Source organism: Ranitomeya variabilis, chromosome 3 (genome assembly GCF_051348905.1).
Source record: "Ranitomeya variabilis isolate aRanVar5 chromosome 3, aRanVar5.hap1, whole genome shotgun sequence".
Taxonomy (NCBI): domain Eukaryota; kingdom Metazoa; phylum Chordata; class Amphibia; order Anura; family Dendrobatidae; genus Ranitomeya; species Ranitomeya variabilis.
The window spans coordinates 124,159,401-124,173,556 of record NC_135234.1 but is presented as its reverse complement, the minus strand read 5'-3'; the positions used below and the strand labels follow the sequence as shown (position 1 = coordinate 124,173,556).

At 44.8% G+C, this 14,156-nt stretch overlaps 1 protein-coding gene across 1 annotated transcript in view; it reads right to left on the bottom strand.

Moving 5' to 3' along the window:
• SH3KBP1 (SH3 domain containing kinase binding protein 1) overlaps positions 1-6,870 on the bottom strand; it is a 530,500-nt gene extending 523,630 nt beyond the window's left edge. The window contains exon 1 of the mRNA XM_077294639.1: positions 6,461-6,870. Within this exon, the coding sequence (XP_077150754.1) occupies positions 6,461-6,464 (4 nt within the window). The 5' untranslated portion in view covers positions 6,465-6,870. The remainder of the gene's footprint in view (positions 1-6,460) is intronic.
• Positions 6,871-14,156: the final 7,286 nt, after the last annotated feature.

Below are 14,156 nucleotides of genomic sequence, written 5' to 3'. Positions count from 1 at the left end.
CTACATTCCCTTCAGTCGCGGTGATGCGCCCCTGCTGGATGTTCTCATGAACTGCAGCCTGGGAACTTTTTCCCACGCTCCAGGTCATATGAGGACATCCACCAGGGGGCGCATCACCGCGACTGAAGGGAATGTAGGTCAATGACCTACATTTCCTTCATTCACCGGGGAATTACAAGCACGAACACAGCTGCATTTGCAGGGCTCCTGCTTGTAAATTATTTTAACCCCTTCAGATGGATTACCTCGTGGGACATGACGGGTCAGCAGAAGGTATGTATATTGTGGGTTTATTGTTTTGCCAAGCGAGGGTCTGCAAATGGATTGAGGCAGCAATAAAATATTAAAACAACCGCTGTGTTTATTTCATTAAAATACTTTTAAATCATGTGTGTGTGTGTTTTTTAACCCTTTCAAACAATTGGATTAATAATGGATAGGTGTCACAATTGACGCCTCTCCATTATTAATCTGGCTTAATGTCACCTTACAATAGCAAGGTGGCATTAACCCTTCATTACCCCATATCCCACCGCTACACGGGAATGGGAAGAGAGTGGCCACGTGCCAGAACAGGCGCATCTTCCAGATGTGCCTTTTCTGGGGTGGCTGGGGGCAGATGTTTTTAGCCACGGGGGGGCCAATAACCATGGACCCTCTCCTGGCTATTAATATCTGCCCTCAGTCACTGGCTTTACCACTCTGGTGGAGAAAATTGCGCGGGAGCCCACGCCAATTTTTTCCGCCATTTAACCCTTTAATTTAATAGCTAGAGCCCCCAAATTGTGCACACAGACACTTGTTACATTAGTGAAGAGGAATATGTAATAAAAAAAGGGATATGAGATGGTTTACTGTATGTAAACCATGTCTCATATCATGTCGGGTTTGTGAAGGAGAAGGAAAAAGCCGGCAATTGAATCAGGGGCTTTTAAGCTATCTAGCGCTGCATTAAATATAAATATACATATATAGGTGTCTCACTGACATATATATATGTATATATACCTATTCTATGTGTATATATCTTCTCTATTCTAACCTGTCAGTGTGATTTTACTGTACACCGCACTGAATTGCCGGCTTTTCAAAGGACACTGGTGCGTAAAAATCGGACAGAACTCGCATGGTGCGAGTGCTGTGCGATTTTTTTCTCGCATCCATTGACTTGCATTGGCGAGTCTCGTCCGAGAATCGCAGCAATACGCAGCATGCTGCGAATTTTTTCTCAGCCGATTCAGATTTTTCTCAGTCCGATTTCGGCTGAGAAAAAAATCGCAAATGAAAAGACACCTATTAAATAACATTGGTCCGAGTGCAATCCGATTTTTTATCGGATTGCACGCATCCGTTTTCCTCGCAAGTGGAAAGGGACCCTAAGGCATTTCCACTGAAGTTGGATCAGCCTATAACTTCATTTTCCACTTTGATTTTGAACATCATTCCAATGCCAGAACTCCATGGGATATTAATTGTGATTTACGTTGATCATTTTTAGGTTTTATTGTTCTCAACACATTCCACAACGAAATGAATAAAAATTTACAACTGGAATATTTCATTCACTGATATCTAGGATGTGGGATTTTAGTGTTCCCTTTATTTTTGTGAGCAGTGTATATCTACTATATAATTGTCTAAGGGTCACTTCCGTCTGTCTGTCTGTCCTTCTGTCTGTCTGTCTGTCACGGATATTCATTGATCGCGGCCTCTGTCTGTCATGGAAATCCAAGTCGCTGATTGGTCGCGGCAAAACGGCCACAACTAATCAGCGACGGGCACAGTCCGGCGGCAAAATGGCCGCTCCTTACTCCCTGCAGTCAGTGCCCGCTCCATACTCCCCCCCAGTCAGCGCTCACACAGGGTTAATGGCAGCGCTAACGGACCGTGGTGTAACGCAGTCTGTTAACACTGCTATTAACCCTGTGTGATCAACTTTTTACTATTGATGCTGCCTATGCGGCATCAATAGTAAAAAGATCTAATGTTAAAAATAATTAAAAAAAAAAAAAAATAGTTATATACTCACCGTCCGTCGGCCCCCGCATCCAGAACCGGCCTTTCCCGCTCCTCGCGACGCTCCGGTGACCGTTCCATGCGTTGCGGTCTCGCGAGATGATGACGTAGCGGTCTCGCGGAGCACGCGAGGAGCGTCGGTAACCGCTTCGCCTGGATCCGGGGCCAACGGAAGGTGAGTATATAACTATTTTTTATTTTAATTCTTTTTTTTAACAGGGATATGATGCCCACATTGCTATATACTGCGTGGGCTGTGCAATATACTACGTAGGCTGTGCAATGTACTACGTGGGCTGTGCAATGTACTGCGTGGGCTGTGCAATGTACTACGTGGGCTGTGCAATATACTACGTGGGCTGTGCAATATACTACGTGGGCTGTGCAATATACTGCGTGGGCTGTTTATATACTGCGTGGGCTGTGCTATATATTGCGTGGGCTGTGCAATATACTATGTGGGCTGTGCTATATACTGCGTGGGCTGTGCAATATACTACGTGGCCTGTGTTATACACTACGTGGCCTGTGTTATACACTACGTGGCCTGTGTTATACACTATGTGGGCTGTGTTATATACTGCGTGCGTGGGCTGTTATATACTACGTGAGCTGTGTTATATGCTATGTGGGCTGTTATAAACTACGTGGCTGTGTTATATGGTATGTGGGCTGTTATACACTCCATGGGCTGTGCTATATACTACATGGCTGTTCTATATACTCCGTGGGCTGTGTTATATACTACGTGGCTGTGCTATATACTCCGTGGGCTGTGTTATATACTCCGTGGGCTGTGCTATATACTACGTGGCTGTGCTATATACTATGCGGCTGTGCTATATACTACGTGGGCTGTGCAATATAATGCGTGGGCTGTGCTATATACTGCGTGGGCTGTGCTATATACTGCGTGGGCTGTGCTATATATTGTGTGGGCTGTGCAATTTACTACGTGGCTGTGTTATATATTACGTGGGCTGTGCAATGTACTGTGCAATATACTACGTGGGCTGTGCAATATACTGCGTGGGCTGTGCAATATACTGCGTGGGCTGTGCAATATACTGCGTGGGCTGTGCAATATACTGCGTGGGCTGTGCAATATACTGCGTGGGCTGTGCTATATATTGCGTGGGCTGTGCTATATACTACGTGGGCTGTGCCATATACTGCGTGGGCTGTGCAATATACTGCGTGGGCTGTGCTGTATATTGCGTGGGCTGTGCAATATACTATGTGGGCTGTGCTATATACTGCGTGGGCTGTGTTATACACTACGTGGCCTGTGTTATACACTATGTGGGCTGTGTTATATACTGTGTGCGTGGGCTGTTATATACTACGTGAGCTGTGTTATATGCTATGTGGGCTGTTATAAACTACATGGCTGTGTTATATGGTATGTGGGCTGTTATACACTCCATGGGCTGTGCTATATACTACATGGCTGTTCTATATACTCCGTGGGCTGTGTTATATACTACGTGGCTGTGCTATATACTCCGTGGGCTGTGTTATATACTACGTGGGCTGTGCTATATACTACGTGGCTGTGCTATATACTACGTGGCTGTGCTATATACTACGTGGGCTGTGCAATATAATGCGTGGGCTGTGCTATATACTGCGTGGGCTGTGCTATATACTGCGTGGGCTGTGCTATATATTGCGTGGGCTGTGCAATATACTACGTGGCTGTGTTATATATTACGTGGGCTGTGCAATGTACTGCATGGGCTGTGCAATATACTACGTGGGCTGTGCAATATACTACGTGGGCTGTGCAATATACTGCGTGGGCTGTGCAATATACTGCGTGGGCTGTGCAATATACTGCGTGGGCTGTGCAATACACTACGTGGGCTGTGCCATATACTGCGTGGGCAGTGCAATATACTACGTGGGCTGTGCAATATACTACGTGGGCTGTGTTATACACTACGTGTCCTGTGTTATTCACTACGTGGCCTGTGTTATACACTACATGGCCTGTGTTATACACTACATGGGCTGTGTTATACACTACATGGGCTGTGTTATATACTGTGTGTGTGGGCTGTTATATACTACGTGAGCTGTGTTATATGCTACGTGGGCTATTATAAACTACGTGGCCCACGTACTATATTGTGCAGCCCATGTACTATATTGCGCAGCCCAGGTACTATATTGCGCAGCCCACGTACTATATTGCGCAGCCCACGTTGTACATTGCGCAGGCCACGTAGTATATTGCGCAGCCCACGTTTTATATTGCGCAGCCCACGTTGTATATTGCGCAGCCCACGTATATATCTCTCTCTCCACCACTGTGCTGTCTTCTTCCCTCATATCACGTTGCACATTTGCCGCCGAGATCAGTCGAATTATTCATTGCGCCTGCGCGGAATTTGCACAGGAGCAGTAAATCAGACCGCCGCCATCTTTGTGCAGATAGCGGCGGTCACATTAAAACTGTGCATGCACTCCTCCTGTACGAAGATGGCAGCGGTCAGTGAATCATTCGGCTAATCCCGGCGGCGGCGTTTGCTACAGCGTTCCGCTGGTGGTACCGTGCAAGAGGCTGTGTACGGCGTATACAGTGTGTGTGTGTATTGCGTACGGTGTATACAGTGTGTGTGTGTGTGTTGCGTACGGCGTATACAGTGTGTGTGTGTGTGTGTGGTGCGTACGGCATATACAGTGTGTGTCTGTGTGGTGCGACGGTGTTCCGCTGGTGGTACCACACAAGGGGCTGGTACCACCAGCAGTTTCCATATTGAGACACCCATCACTTGGGTGTCCCAATATGGAGGTCGGTGAACTTCCTCCGCTTGGAATTCTGGGATCCGGACACATCTGGACGGAACAGGATGTGAAGACATTACAAGGTAAGTATATATTGAGATATCTCTCTAAATCTACATGTCTATTTCTAGCCTTCTATCTATATGCCAGAGAACACATTCCATTACTGTACGGCAATAGAGCCTCACAATACTGATACACGTGTGTGAAGATGTATCCGGTAAATGTGATACATTTGGCGGATACATATAAGGCAGACATGTTTGGTGTACATATTGTATGTTATGAATGTACAGTGCAGTGTGAAAGGTGTTTACGTGCTACAGTATAGTACATATGGTATAAAATACGGTATATGGCAAATGTATATACTTCTGCAATCTTCTGGTGAATACAACATATGTTTATAGTGTGACTCACTGTACATGATGCAGAAATAATCAGAAGTATATATACCAAATAGTATACAACTAGAATGATATGTATACTATGTATATTACATGAAATGTATATATCTGTGGCACACTTGGGGTATATATATGTGGCACAGCTGGTGTATATATACGTATATCTCACACCTGGTATATATGTGGCACACCTGGTGTGTGTGTATATATGTGTGTGTGGCACACCTGGTGTATATATGTGGCACACCTGGTGTATATATTTGTGTTACATTTGGTGTATATATCTGTGGCACACCTGGTATATGTACAGTATATGTGGCACACCTGGTGTGTATATATATATATATATATATATATATATATATATATATATATATATATATATATATAGTACAACTTTTATATATACAGTATATGTGGCACACCTGGTGTATATATATGTGGTACACCTGGTATATATACAGTATATGTGGCACACCTGGTATATATACAGTATATGTGGCACACCTTTTATATATACAGTATATGTGGCACACCTGGTGTATGTATATATATATATGTGGCACACTTGGTATATATACAGTATATGTGGCACACCAGGTATATATATATATATATATATATATATATATATATATATATATATATATATATATGTGTGTGTGTGTGTGGCACTACTGGTATATATACAGTATATGTGGCACACCTGGTGTGTATATATATATATATATATATATATATATATATATATATATATATATATGTGGCACAACTGGTATATATACAGTATATGTGGCACACCTGGTATATATACAGTATATGTGGCACACCTTTTATATATACAGTATATGTGGCACACCTGGTGTATGTATATATATATATGTGGCACACTTGGTATATATACAGTATATGTGGCACACCAGGTATATATATATATATATATATATATATATATATATATATATATATATATGTGTGTGTGTGTGGCACTACTGGTATATATACAGTATATGTGGCACACCTGGTGTGTATATATATATATATATATATATATATATGTGGCACAACTGGTATATATACAGTATATGTGGCACACCTAGTGTGTATGTATCTATCTATCTATCTATCTATATATATATTTGTGGCACACCTGGTGTATATACATGGCACAGTCGGTACACTGTCGGTATACCGGCTCCCGGAGGTGACGGGCAGGAGGCAGCTCCACTACACATAATGTCACTCACCCATTTATGTGGACTCGGGTTCTCCGGTAAAGTTCCCTGCTGTGCGGAGGGTTCACCAGTGAGGAGAATAGGGGGCCCCCTGCGGACGGTGCGCCAGCCTCATAGAGAGGAGCCGGGCTGCTGTGCCAGTGTGGTCCAGGGGCACCTTGCTATTGTCTGCGGCTGTCAGCACCGGAGGATGCGCCGCTGTGTGGAGCCGTGTGGCAGTGATGAGCGCAGCATTTCCCCTTCCTTCCTCCCCGGCGCCTCCTCCTCCCGCAGCCGCTCCTGCAGTGTGTGCCGCCTCACTGATGCTCTCTCTCCGCCGCCAGTGTCACCCAGCGCCGGGTACCAAGCATCGCGAGAGCCGCCCGCTCCTCCTCCGCCTGCTGCTGTGCGCGGGGGCTCCGCACCGACCTGGCACCTGTGAGTGACCGATCAGGCCGGGATCGCGCTGTGTCAGTGACCCTGGTGGCCTCACGGAGATACGCCGCCCTGCAGTCTGGTTTAGGGTTGTTCCGTTTGGCTCATCCGTTTTAAAAACAACGGATTTAATGCCCCATATGGATCTAATTGTATGTAAACAGAAGGAGGGGCCACACTGATTATTACAGGGTCAGCTGGAGTCCATTTCCACTTTTAGAACAGAAGAGTCCATCATTCTAGAAAGCCTCCACCAAATGGAAATCCAATAGACCCCATAATACCCAGTGGTGCCCCCAAGCTTCCGTTTGCACCTGTTCTGCACGAACCCCAAAACAGACATGTGAAGAGTTGGTGGGCAGGATACCGGGCATGTGACCTAGGCACTGCCAGACAGAAGGGGACCTGTGCCACGAAGTGGTGCCTCAACCACGCTGCCGGGCAGGACTCACATGCGGTAGAGTAGACCAGGCGGAAACAAAACACCGGCCTTACTGAAAGACAGAGGATTTTATGCCGGAAAATGAAGCTAATAGTTCTTAGAATGATAACAGCAATATTCATACGATGACGTCCTCTTCCTTCTGCCGCGGCTCCTGCGCAGGTGTACTTTACCATTTTGAGGGTAGAGCTAAGTACTGCAGTGTGCAGGCGCTGGACCTCTCGGACCTTTCCTGGTGCCTGCGCACTGCAGTACTTTGCTCTGCCCTCAAAATGGTAAATAAAGTACAGCTGCGCAGGAGCCGCGGCAGGAGCAAGGAAGAGGACGACATCGTATGAAGATGGGAGGCCCCGGACCCCTGGGTGAGTATAATCTAACTTGTTTTTCTTACCTTTCAGGTTACATCGGGAGCTTATCTACAGCATTACAGAATACTATAGATAAGCCCCTGATGGCGGTGGCCGCAATTTATAGGGCCAAAATGAGGTAACATACTCCCTTTAAGCTTAGAAGAAAGTCTGGTAGCTCCTTCTTGGTCCTGATGTAATGGAGCTGAGTTTGTTGTGTTGAGTGCTTCTTTCAGGTTAATGTATTCGTCTTCTTCCTTGTCTGGGCAAGTCTTGTTCACATTTTCAATGTTGAGAGCTTACTGCTACCTCAGCGTTGTTTGCTCTCTCAGGTTACAGGTGCTTGGGGGGAACCACTCTGGCTGTGCGATGCGGCGCTTTCCTTCTGACACGGTGCTGGTGATCAATCCTGCAGTAACCGGGCACTACCTTCTCACTTGAAGCCAATAGTTCATTTACCATTAGGACACACTTATTGTCCTGCCTGTTTGTCACAGCCAGGAGGCTCCCTCTTCTCGAACCGACAAGTCCTGCTTCTTGTTCAAACCAACACACAGCAAGCTGCAAGGGAGAAGGAACTAGTGCAAATGCACACAAATCAGAGGGGAGCATTGTCTCTTAAAGTCACAGTATAAATCAGTTCATAGCAGGGGCTGACCCCTACACAAGAACAATATGTGGACCATTTGCAGTCCAATATCTCATTACAATGCACAATCCCACCTGCTTTGGAGGTAGCCTTCCTTACCTCTTGGGCCCCTGTACAGCCGCATGGGTGGAACCAATGATATGTCCGTCCCTGGATCTAGGTGTTAGTGATGAGTGAATGTACTTGAACAAGGTGTTATCTGAGCATGATCGGGTGCTAACCAAGTGGCTTCAGCGTTCTCAAAAAATTTATTGGATTGCCCGAGGCTGCTCGACTGCCTCAACACATGCTGGGATTGTCAAAAAACAGGCAATCCCTGTGGGTTTTGTGCCTGTCGAGCAGCCTCGGGGTCTCGAGCATATTTTTCAGATAACACCTTATCCAAGCACGTTCGCTCATCACTACTAGGTGTCAAGTGCAAATCCATTGGTGGGAAATATGGCTGTGATTTATCCGGACTGAAGAATATCCACTAGACTTGATGAAGTGTGTACTGAAGAAAGATGTGCACCTTTCAGCTCCGGTGCACCACTGCAATCAGGCACTGTCAGAGTTGGGCGAGAGTGTAAAAAAAAAGGCACAAAAATCCTGCAACATTTCGAGCTCTTTTACACCAGAAAACTGACATAAACTGCGTGATCTATCTGCCGCTATATATGTGAACGTGGCCTCAGGGTAAGTCGGATGTAGAGAAGATCTGTGCCCCACGGATATCGCTGCAGATTGCTATCATTGGAGATACGCCATATGTTATATGCAGATTTTCCTGCTGATTCACTGAGATTTTTACCCCTTGTATGCTTAAGGGGTTAAATTTGCAGTGAAAAATCTGTGGCATTTCTTCAACAGAATGAGCATAGAACAGATTGGAAAACCCGCGGCATGGATTTTGCTCACTGGGAACACTTCAGCTACATATGGATAGCTTTATTTATTGTACAGTCATGTTCTACGTCCTGGTGCCGAATCTGCAGGTTCTCCATATTGTAAATGAGGAGCCCCATCTATAGAGAACTAGGAATTGCTGGCATTGCACACAGCGGACGTTTGTAAGTCGTCCAATAACTACATCCGAGTGAGAAGAAATCGCCTTGTCTTCTGCTCCACATTTGGGTCCTGTTATACTGCGGGTTGATGTCGGAGCCTGGACCCTCGGGAGGTCAGGGCTAAAATCTGTGGCTGGGATTGCATCACAAGGTACCAGCAACCCACGCAGAAGCTGTAGTGCAGCCACTAATCATTGCCAGAAAGCAAGAAAAAGAGGAAGAGAATTTTCCAGCAGTGGACTACCATCGGTTTTATACATACTGGGGATTACTAGATTTTAAAGGGAACCTGTCAGGTCCCCCATGCCCTCCACCCCAGCACCATTTACTTATGTATCAGTACATTCCCTGCCTAACCAGCCCTGTAAAACGTCTCTAGGTAAAAATTAGGTTTTGGAAAGAGGACTGACTAGTCTGGGGTAACTAACGGCCCATCAACTAGTCAAAGCCTTAATTTGCATAGAAAACAGGGAAATATAAATGCATTTTTAGTTTTTAAACCTAATTTTTCACCTAAAAACATTATACAAGGCTGGTAAGGCAGGGAATTTACTGATACATAAGTGAATGGTGCTGGGTTGGAGGGCACTGGGGACCTGACAGGTTCCCTTTAAGAGGAAGTGTCAGTTAATCCCTTGAGAAGGCAGGGGTCCGATTACATGGGCACAGCCATTCATCAGAAACCGGACAATTCTGCTCTAAGGACAGAGGTCAGAGGAATCTCGGATTTCCATCACTTTTAGGGCTCGATCACACCTCTGTATAAACTTATAAACTGGATGAGTGCTGTCATATTTATATATATATATCGCACTTGGACCAATGATGTTCAAAGCGACAGTGCTGATGACTGATTTGTTTCACTGACAGAATCTGTCTTTTAAAAAAATGCAGTATGCTGGCATTTCACTCCAAAATCTGATGGGCACGGGAAAAAAAATCGGATGCCATACGGACCATCAGTAATGCACGAGCTTTTTAAGGATACATTACAATTCTGTAACCTAGGAAACTGTAAATGGTCCTGTAAATGATAAATAGCTGCAGAGTAAAGAAGCGGACAGCACATAGATGACAAGAGAGAGAAAAAATCTTGTATTAATAATTGCAAAGTAGTAAAAATCGTATGCTATACCGAAGAACCGCATGGGGCTGATATTTTATTTCTTAGCTCCCATAGACTTAAATGGGCGAAAATTAGCCGAGATTCAGAAGAGAAAAGGCATTAAGAAAAGAGACGTGTAGGTGCCGGCCAAGCCCCGTGCTTGCATATCCGCAAATGATTTTTTAGAAGACGAAGAATTGGACATATAACCAACATTGCAGATGCTCTTCACGGATGACGTTAGTTTAGGGTCTGAAATACCTGCTGACAGGATCCTTTAATGAGTATTGTGCATTCAGACGGCGAGACATCAGTTTCTCTTTCTCTGTTGGTATTTATAATTGTCCTGTTTAGTAATTGCCCACAGAAAAGAACAGTTTCCTAATTAATTACACAGGTCAACAAAAAAAAATTTTTTTTCTGGTGTCCAAAATATTTTAATGAATTTGGGGTATTTTTGGGGTGCTGATTCTGAATATGCTATCAGTTTTGCCAGATTGGCTCAAGTTTTTGACATTTTTGGTATCTTATTTATAGCACTTGTTGGTAAATGCGACGCATCATCTCATTAATTTCTTTGGATTAGTACTTGAACTGAGCAGTTCTCAATATAGTTTTGTGTTAATTAGTGTTCTAAAAGTTTGTTCATAGCTTGATTTTTGCACTAACTTTATGTTGTTGTCTGTTTTCCAGTGAAAAGCATGAACTCATCAAGAAGAAGTTGTCTTAACGATCCAGACTCATTCTGTTCCATTTGTGGTGAATACACACTGCCAAAACATAGAAGAAACATAACAGACTTCGTAAAAAAAGTGTATTTTGCCTATTTTGGGGTTATGCTTGGGGACCAAGACAAGTTTTGGGCACCACACATAGTGTGCAAAGCATGTATCGAATTATTACGAAAATGGAGCAAAGGACAAAGAAAAAGCTTCAAATTTGGTGTTCCAATGGTGTGGAGAGAGCCAAAAAATCATCATGATGACTGTTATTTCTGTGCAGTGCAAGTGCAAGGATTCAATAAGCATAAGAAACGAAAATGGGAGTAACATGGAATCTGCAAGAAGGCCTGTCCCTCATTGTGAAGATGTGCCTGTACCTGTGTTTACCATAAATAACAGTCATCATGATGATTTTTTTGCTCTCTCCACACCATTGGAACACCAAATTTGAAGCTTTTTCTTTGTCCTTTGCTCCATTTTCGTAATAATTCGATACATGCTTTGCACACTATGTGTGGTGCCCAAAACTTGTCTTGGTCCCCAAGCATAACCCCAAAATAGGCAAAATACACTTTTTTTTACGAAGTCTGTTATGTTTCTTCTATGTTTTGGCAGTGTGTATTCACCACAAATGTAACACAATGAGTCTGGATCGTTAAGACAACTTCTTCTTGATGAGTTCATGCTTTTCACTGGAAAACAGACAACAACATAAAGTTAGTGCAAAAATCAAGCTATGAACAAACTTTTAGAACACTAATTAACACAAAACTATATTGAGAACTGCTCAGTTCAAGTACTAATCCAAAGAAATTAATGAGATGATGCGTCGCATTTACCAACAAGTGCTATAAATAAGACACCAAAAATCTCAAAAACTTGAGCCAATCTGGCAAAACTGATGACGTATTCAGAATCAGCACCCCAAAAATACCCTAAATTCGATGAAATATCTTTGGCACCAAAAATGCTGTTGACCAGTGTTATTGTAGGAGTAGTTCTTGGTAGAAATAATGAGAAACTGAAATAGTACATGTGAGATCACATTGGTGAAGGAGGAGATCTCTTGCTGATTTCCTGAATGAAAGGGATCTGTAGAGAGCTTAGAAATTTCTCTTAGGCCGGTTTCACACGTCAGTGGCTCCGGTACGTGAGGTGACAGTTTCCTCACGTACCGGAGACACTGACACACGTAGACCCATAAAAATCAATGCATCTGTGCAGATGTCATTGATTTTTTGCGGACCGTGTCTCCGTGTGCCAAACACGGAGACATGTCAGTGTTCGTGGGAGCGCACGTTTTACACGGACCCAATAGAGTCAATGGGTCCGCGTAAAACACGGACCTCACACGGACATTCTCCGTCTGGGGTCCGTGTGCGTGCAGGAGACAGCGCTACAGTAAGCGCTGTCCCCCCCACATGGTGCTGAAGCCGCGATTCATATCTTCCCTGTAGCAGCGTTTGCTATAGAGAAAATATGAATAGTGTTAAAAATAAAGATCCATGTGTCCGCCGCCCCCCACCCCCTGTGCGCCCCCCCGCTGGTCAGAAAATACTTACCCGCTCCCTCGCTCCTTCCTGGTCTGGCCGCGCCTCCTACTGTATGCGGTCACGTGGGGCCGATCATTTACAATCATGAATAGTCGGCTCCGCCCCTATGGGAGGTGGAGCCACATATTCATGACTGTAAATGATCGGGCCCACGTGACCGCATGCAGGAGAAGCCGCGGCCAGACCAGGAAGGAGCGAGGGAGCGGGTAAGTATTTTCTGACCAGCGGGGGGGCGCACAGGGGGTGGGGGGGGCGGCGGACACATAGATCTTTATTTTAAACACTATTCTTCATATTCTCTCTACAGCAAACGTTGCTGCAGGGAAGATATGAATCGCAGCTTCAGCACCATGCAGAGTGGGTACCACACGCTCCGTGTGGTACCCACTCGCCATACGGGCGGCACACGTGTGCCGCACGTATGGCCTCCGTGAGTTCCCAGGCACACGGACACGGATAACTCCGGTACCGATTTATTCCGGTACCGGAATTATCTGGACGTGTGGGACAGCCCTTACTGAAATCTGGCACAACATTGCAATCACGGTGTCTCTGATTTATATGACCCGATTGAATATAGGTCTGTTTGCCGGACAGAAGCGCACACTTAGGCAGGGCTGAATTTAGAGCTTCTGTTGCCCTAGGCACTTTTAGTGCTGCCTCCCCCTTTGGTGAGTATGACACTATCGCAGTGACTTTGTAAAAAATCGCTGATGTGAAAGTAGCCTTTTGCAGCAGATCCGGCAGTTTTTCCGCATCTGCCGCGTAACGGATCACTTATGGCAACACTCCATTTCCTATGGGATTTGCGGCACTTGCCGCGATCTGGCAAATGCGGTATCATACCTCCCAACTTTTGAAGAAGGGAAAGAGGAGCGCAGCGGCAAATTTTAGGCCATGCCTCTGACCACACCCATTTCACAACTAGTCACACCCATATCCATGCCCCAACCACACCCATTTAGTACTGCTGATCACACTGTTTCATAAACAATAATTCTAAACAAAAAAATATATCACCACACAGTGCTCCATACTGTATAATGACCCCACATGATGCTCAATACTGTATAATGGCCCCACATGATGCTCCATACAGTATAATGGCCACACAGTGCTCCATACTGTATAATGGCCCCACATGATGCTCAATACTGTATAATGGCCCCACATGATGATGCGTACAGTATAATGGCCACACAGTGCTCCATACTGTATAATGGCCCCCATGATGCTCAATACTGTATAATGGCCCCACATGATGCTGTGTATAGTATAATGGCCACACAGTGCTCTATACTGTATAATGGCCGCACATGCTCAATACTGTATAATGGCCACACATGATGCTCCATACTGTATAATGGCCACACAGTGCACCATACTATATAATGACCACACAGTGCTCCATACTGTATAATGGCCACACA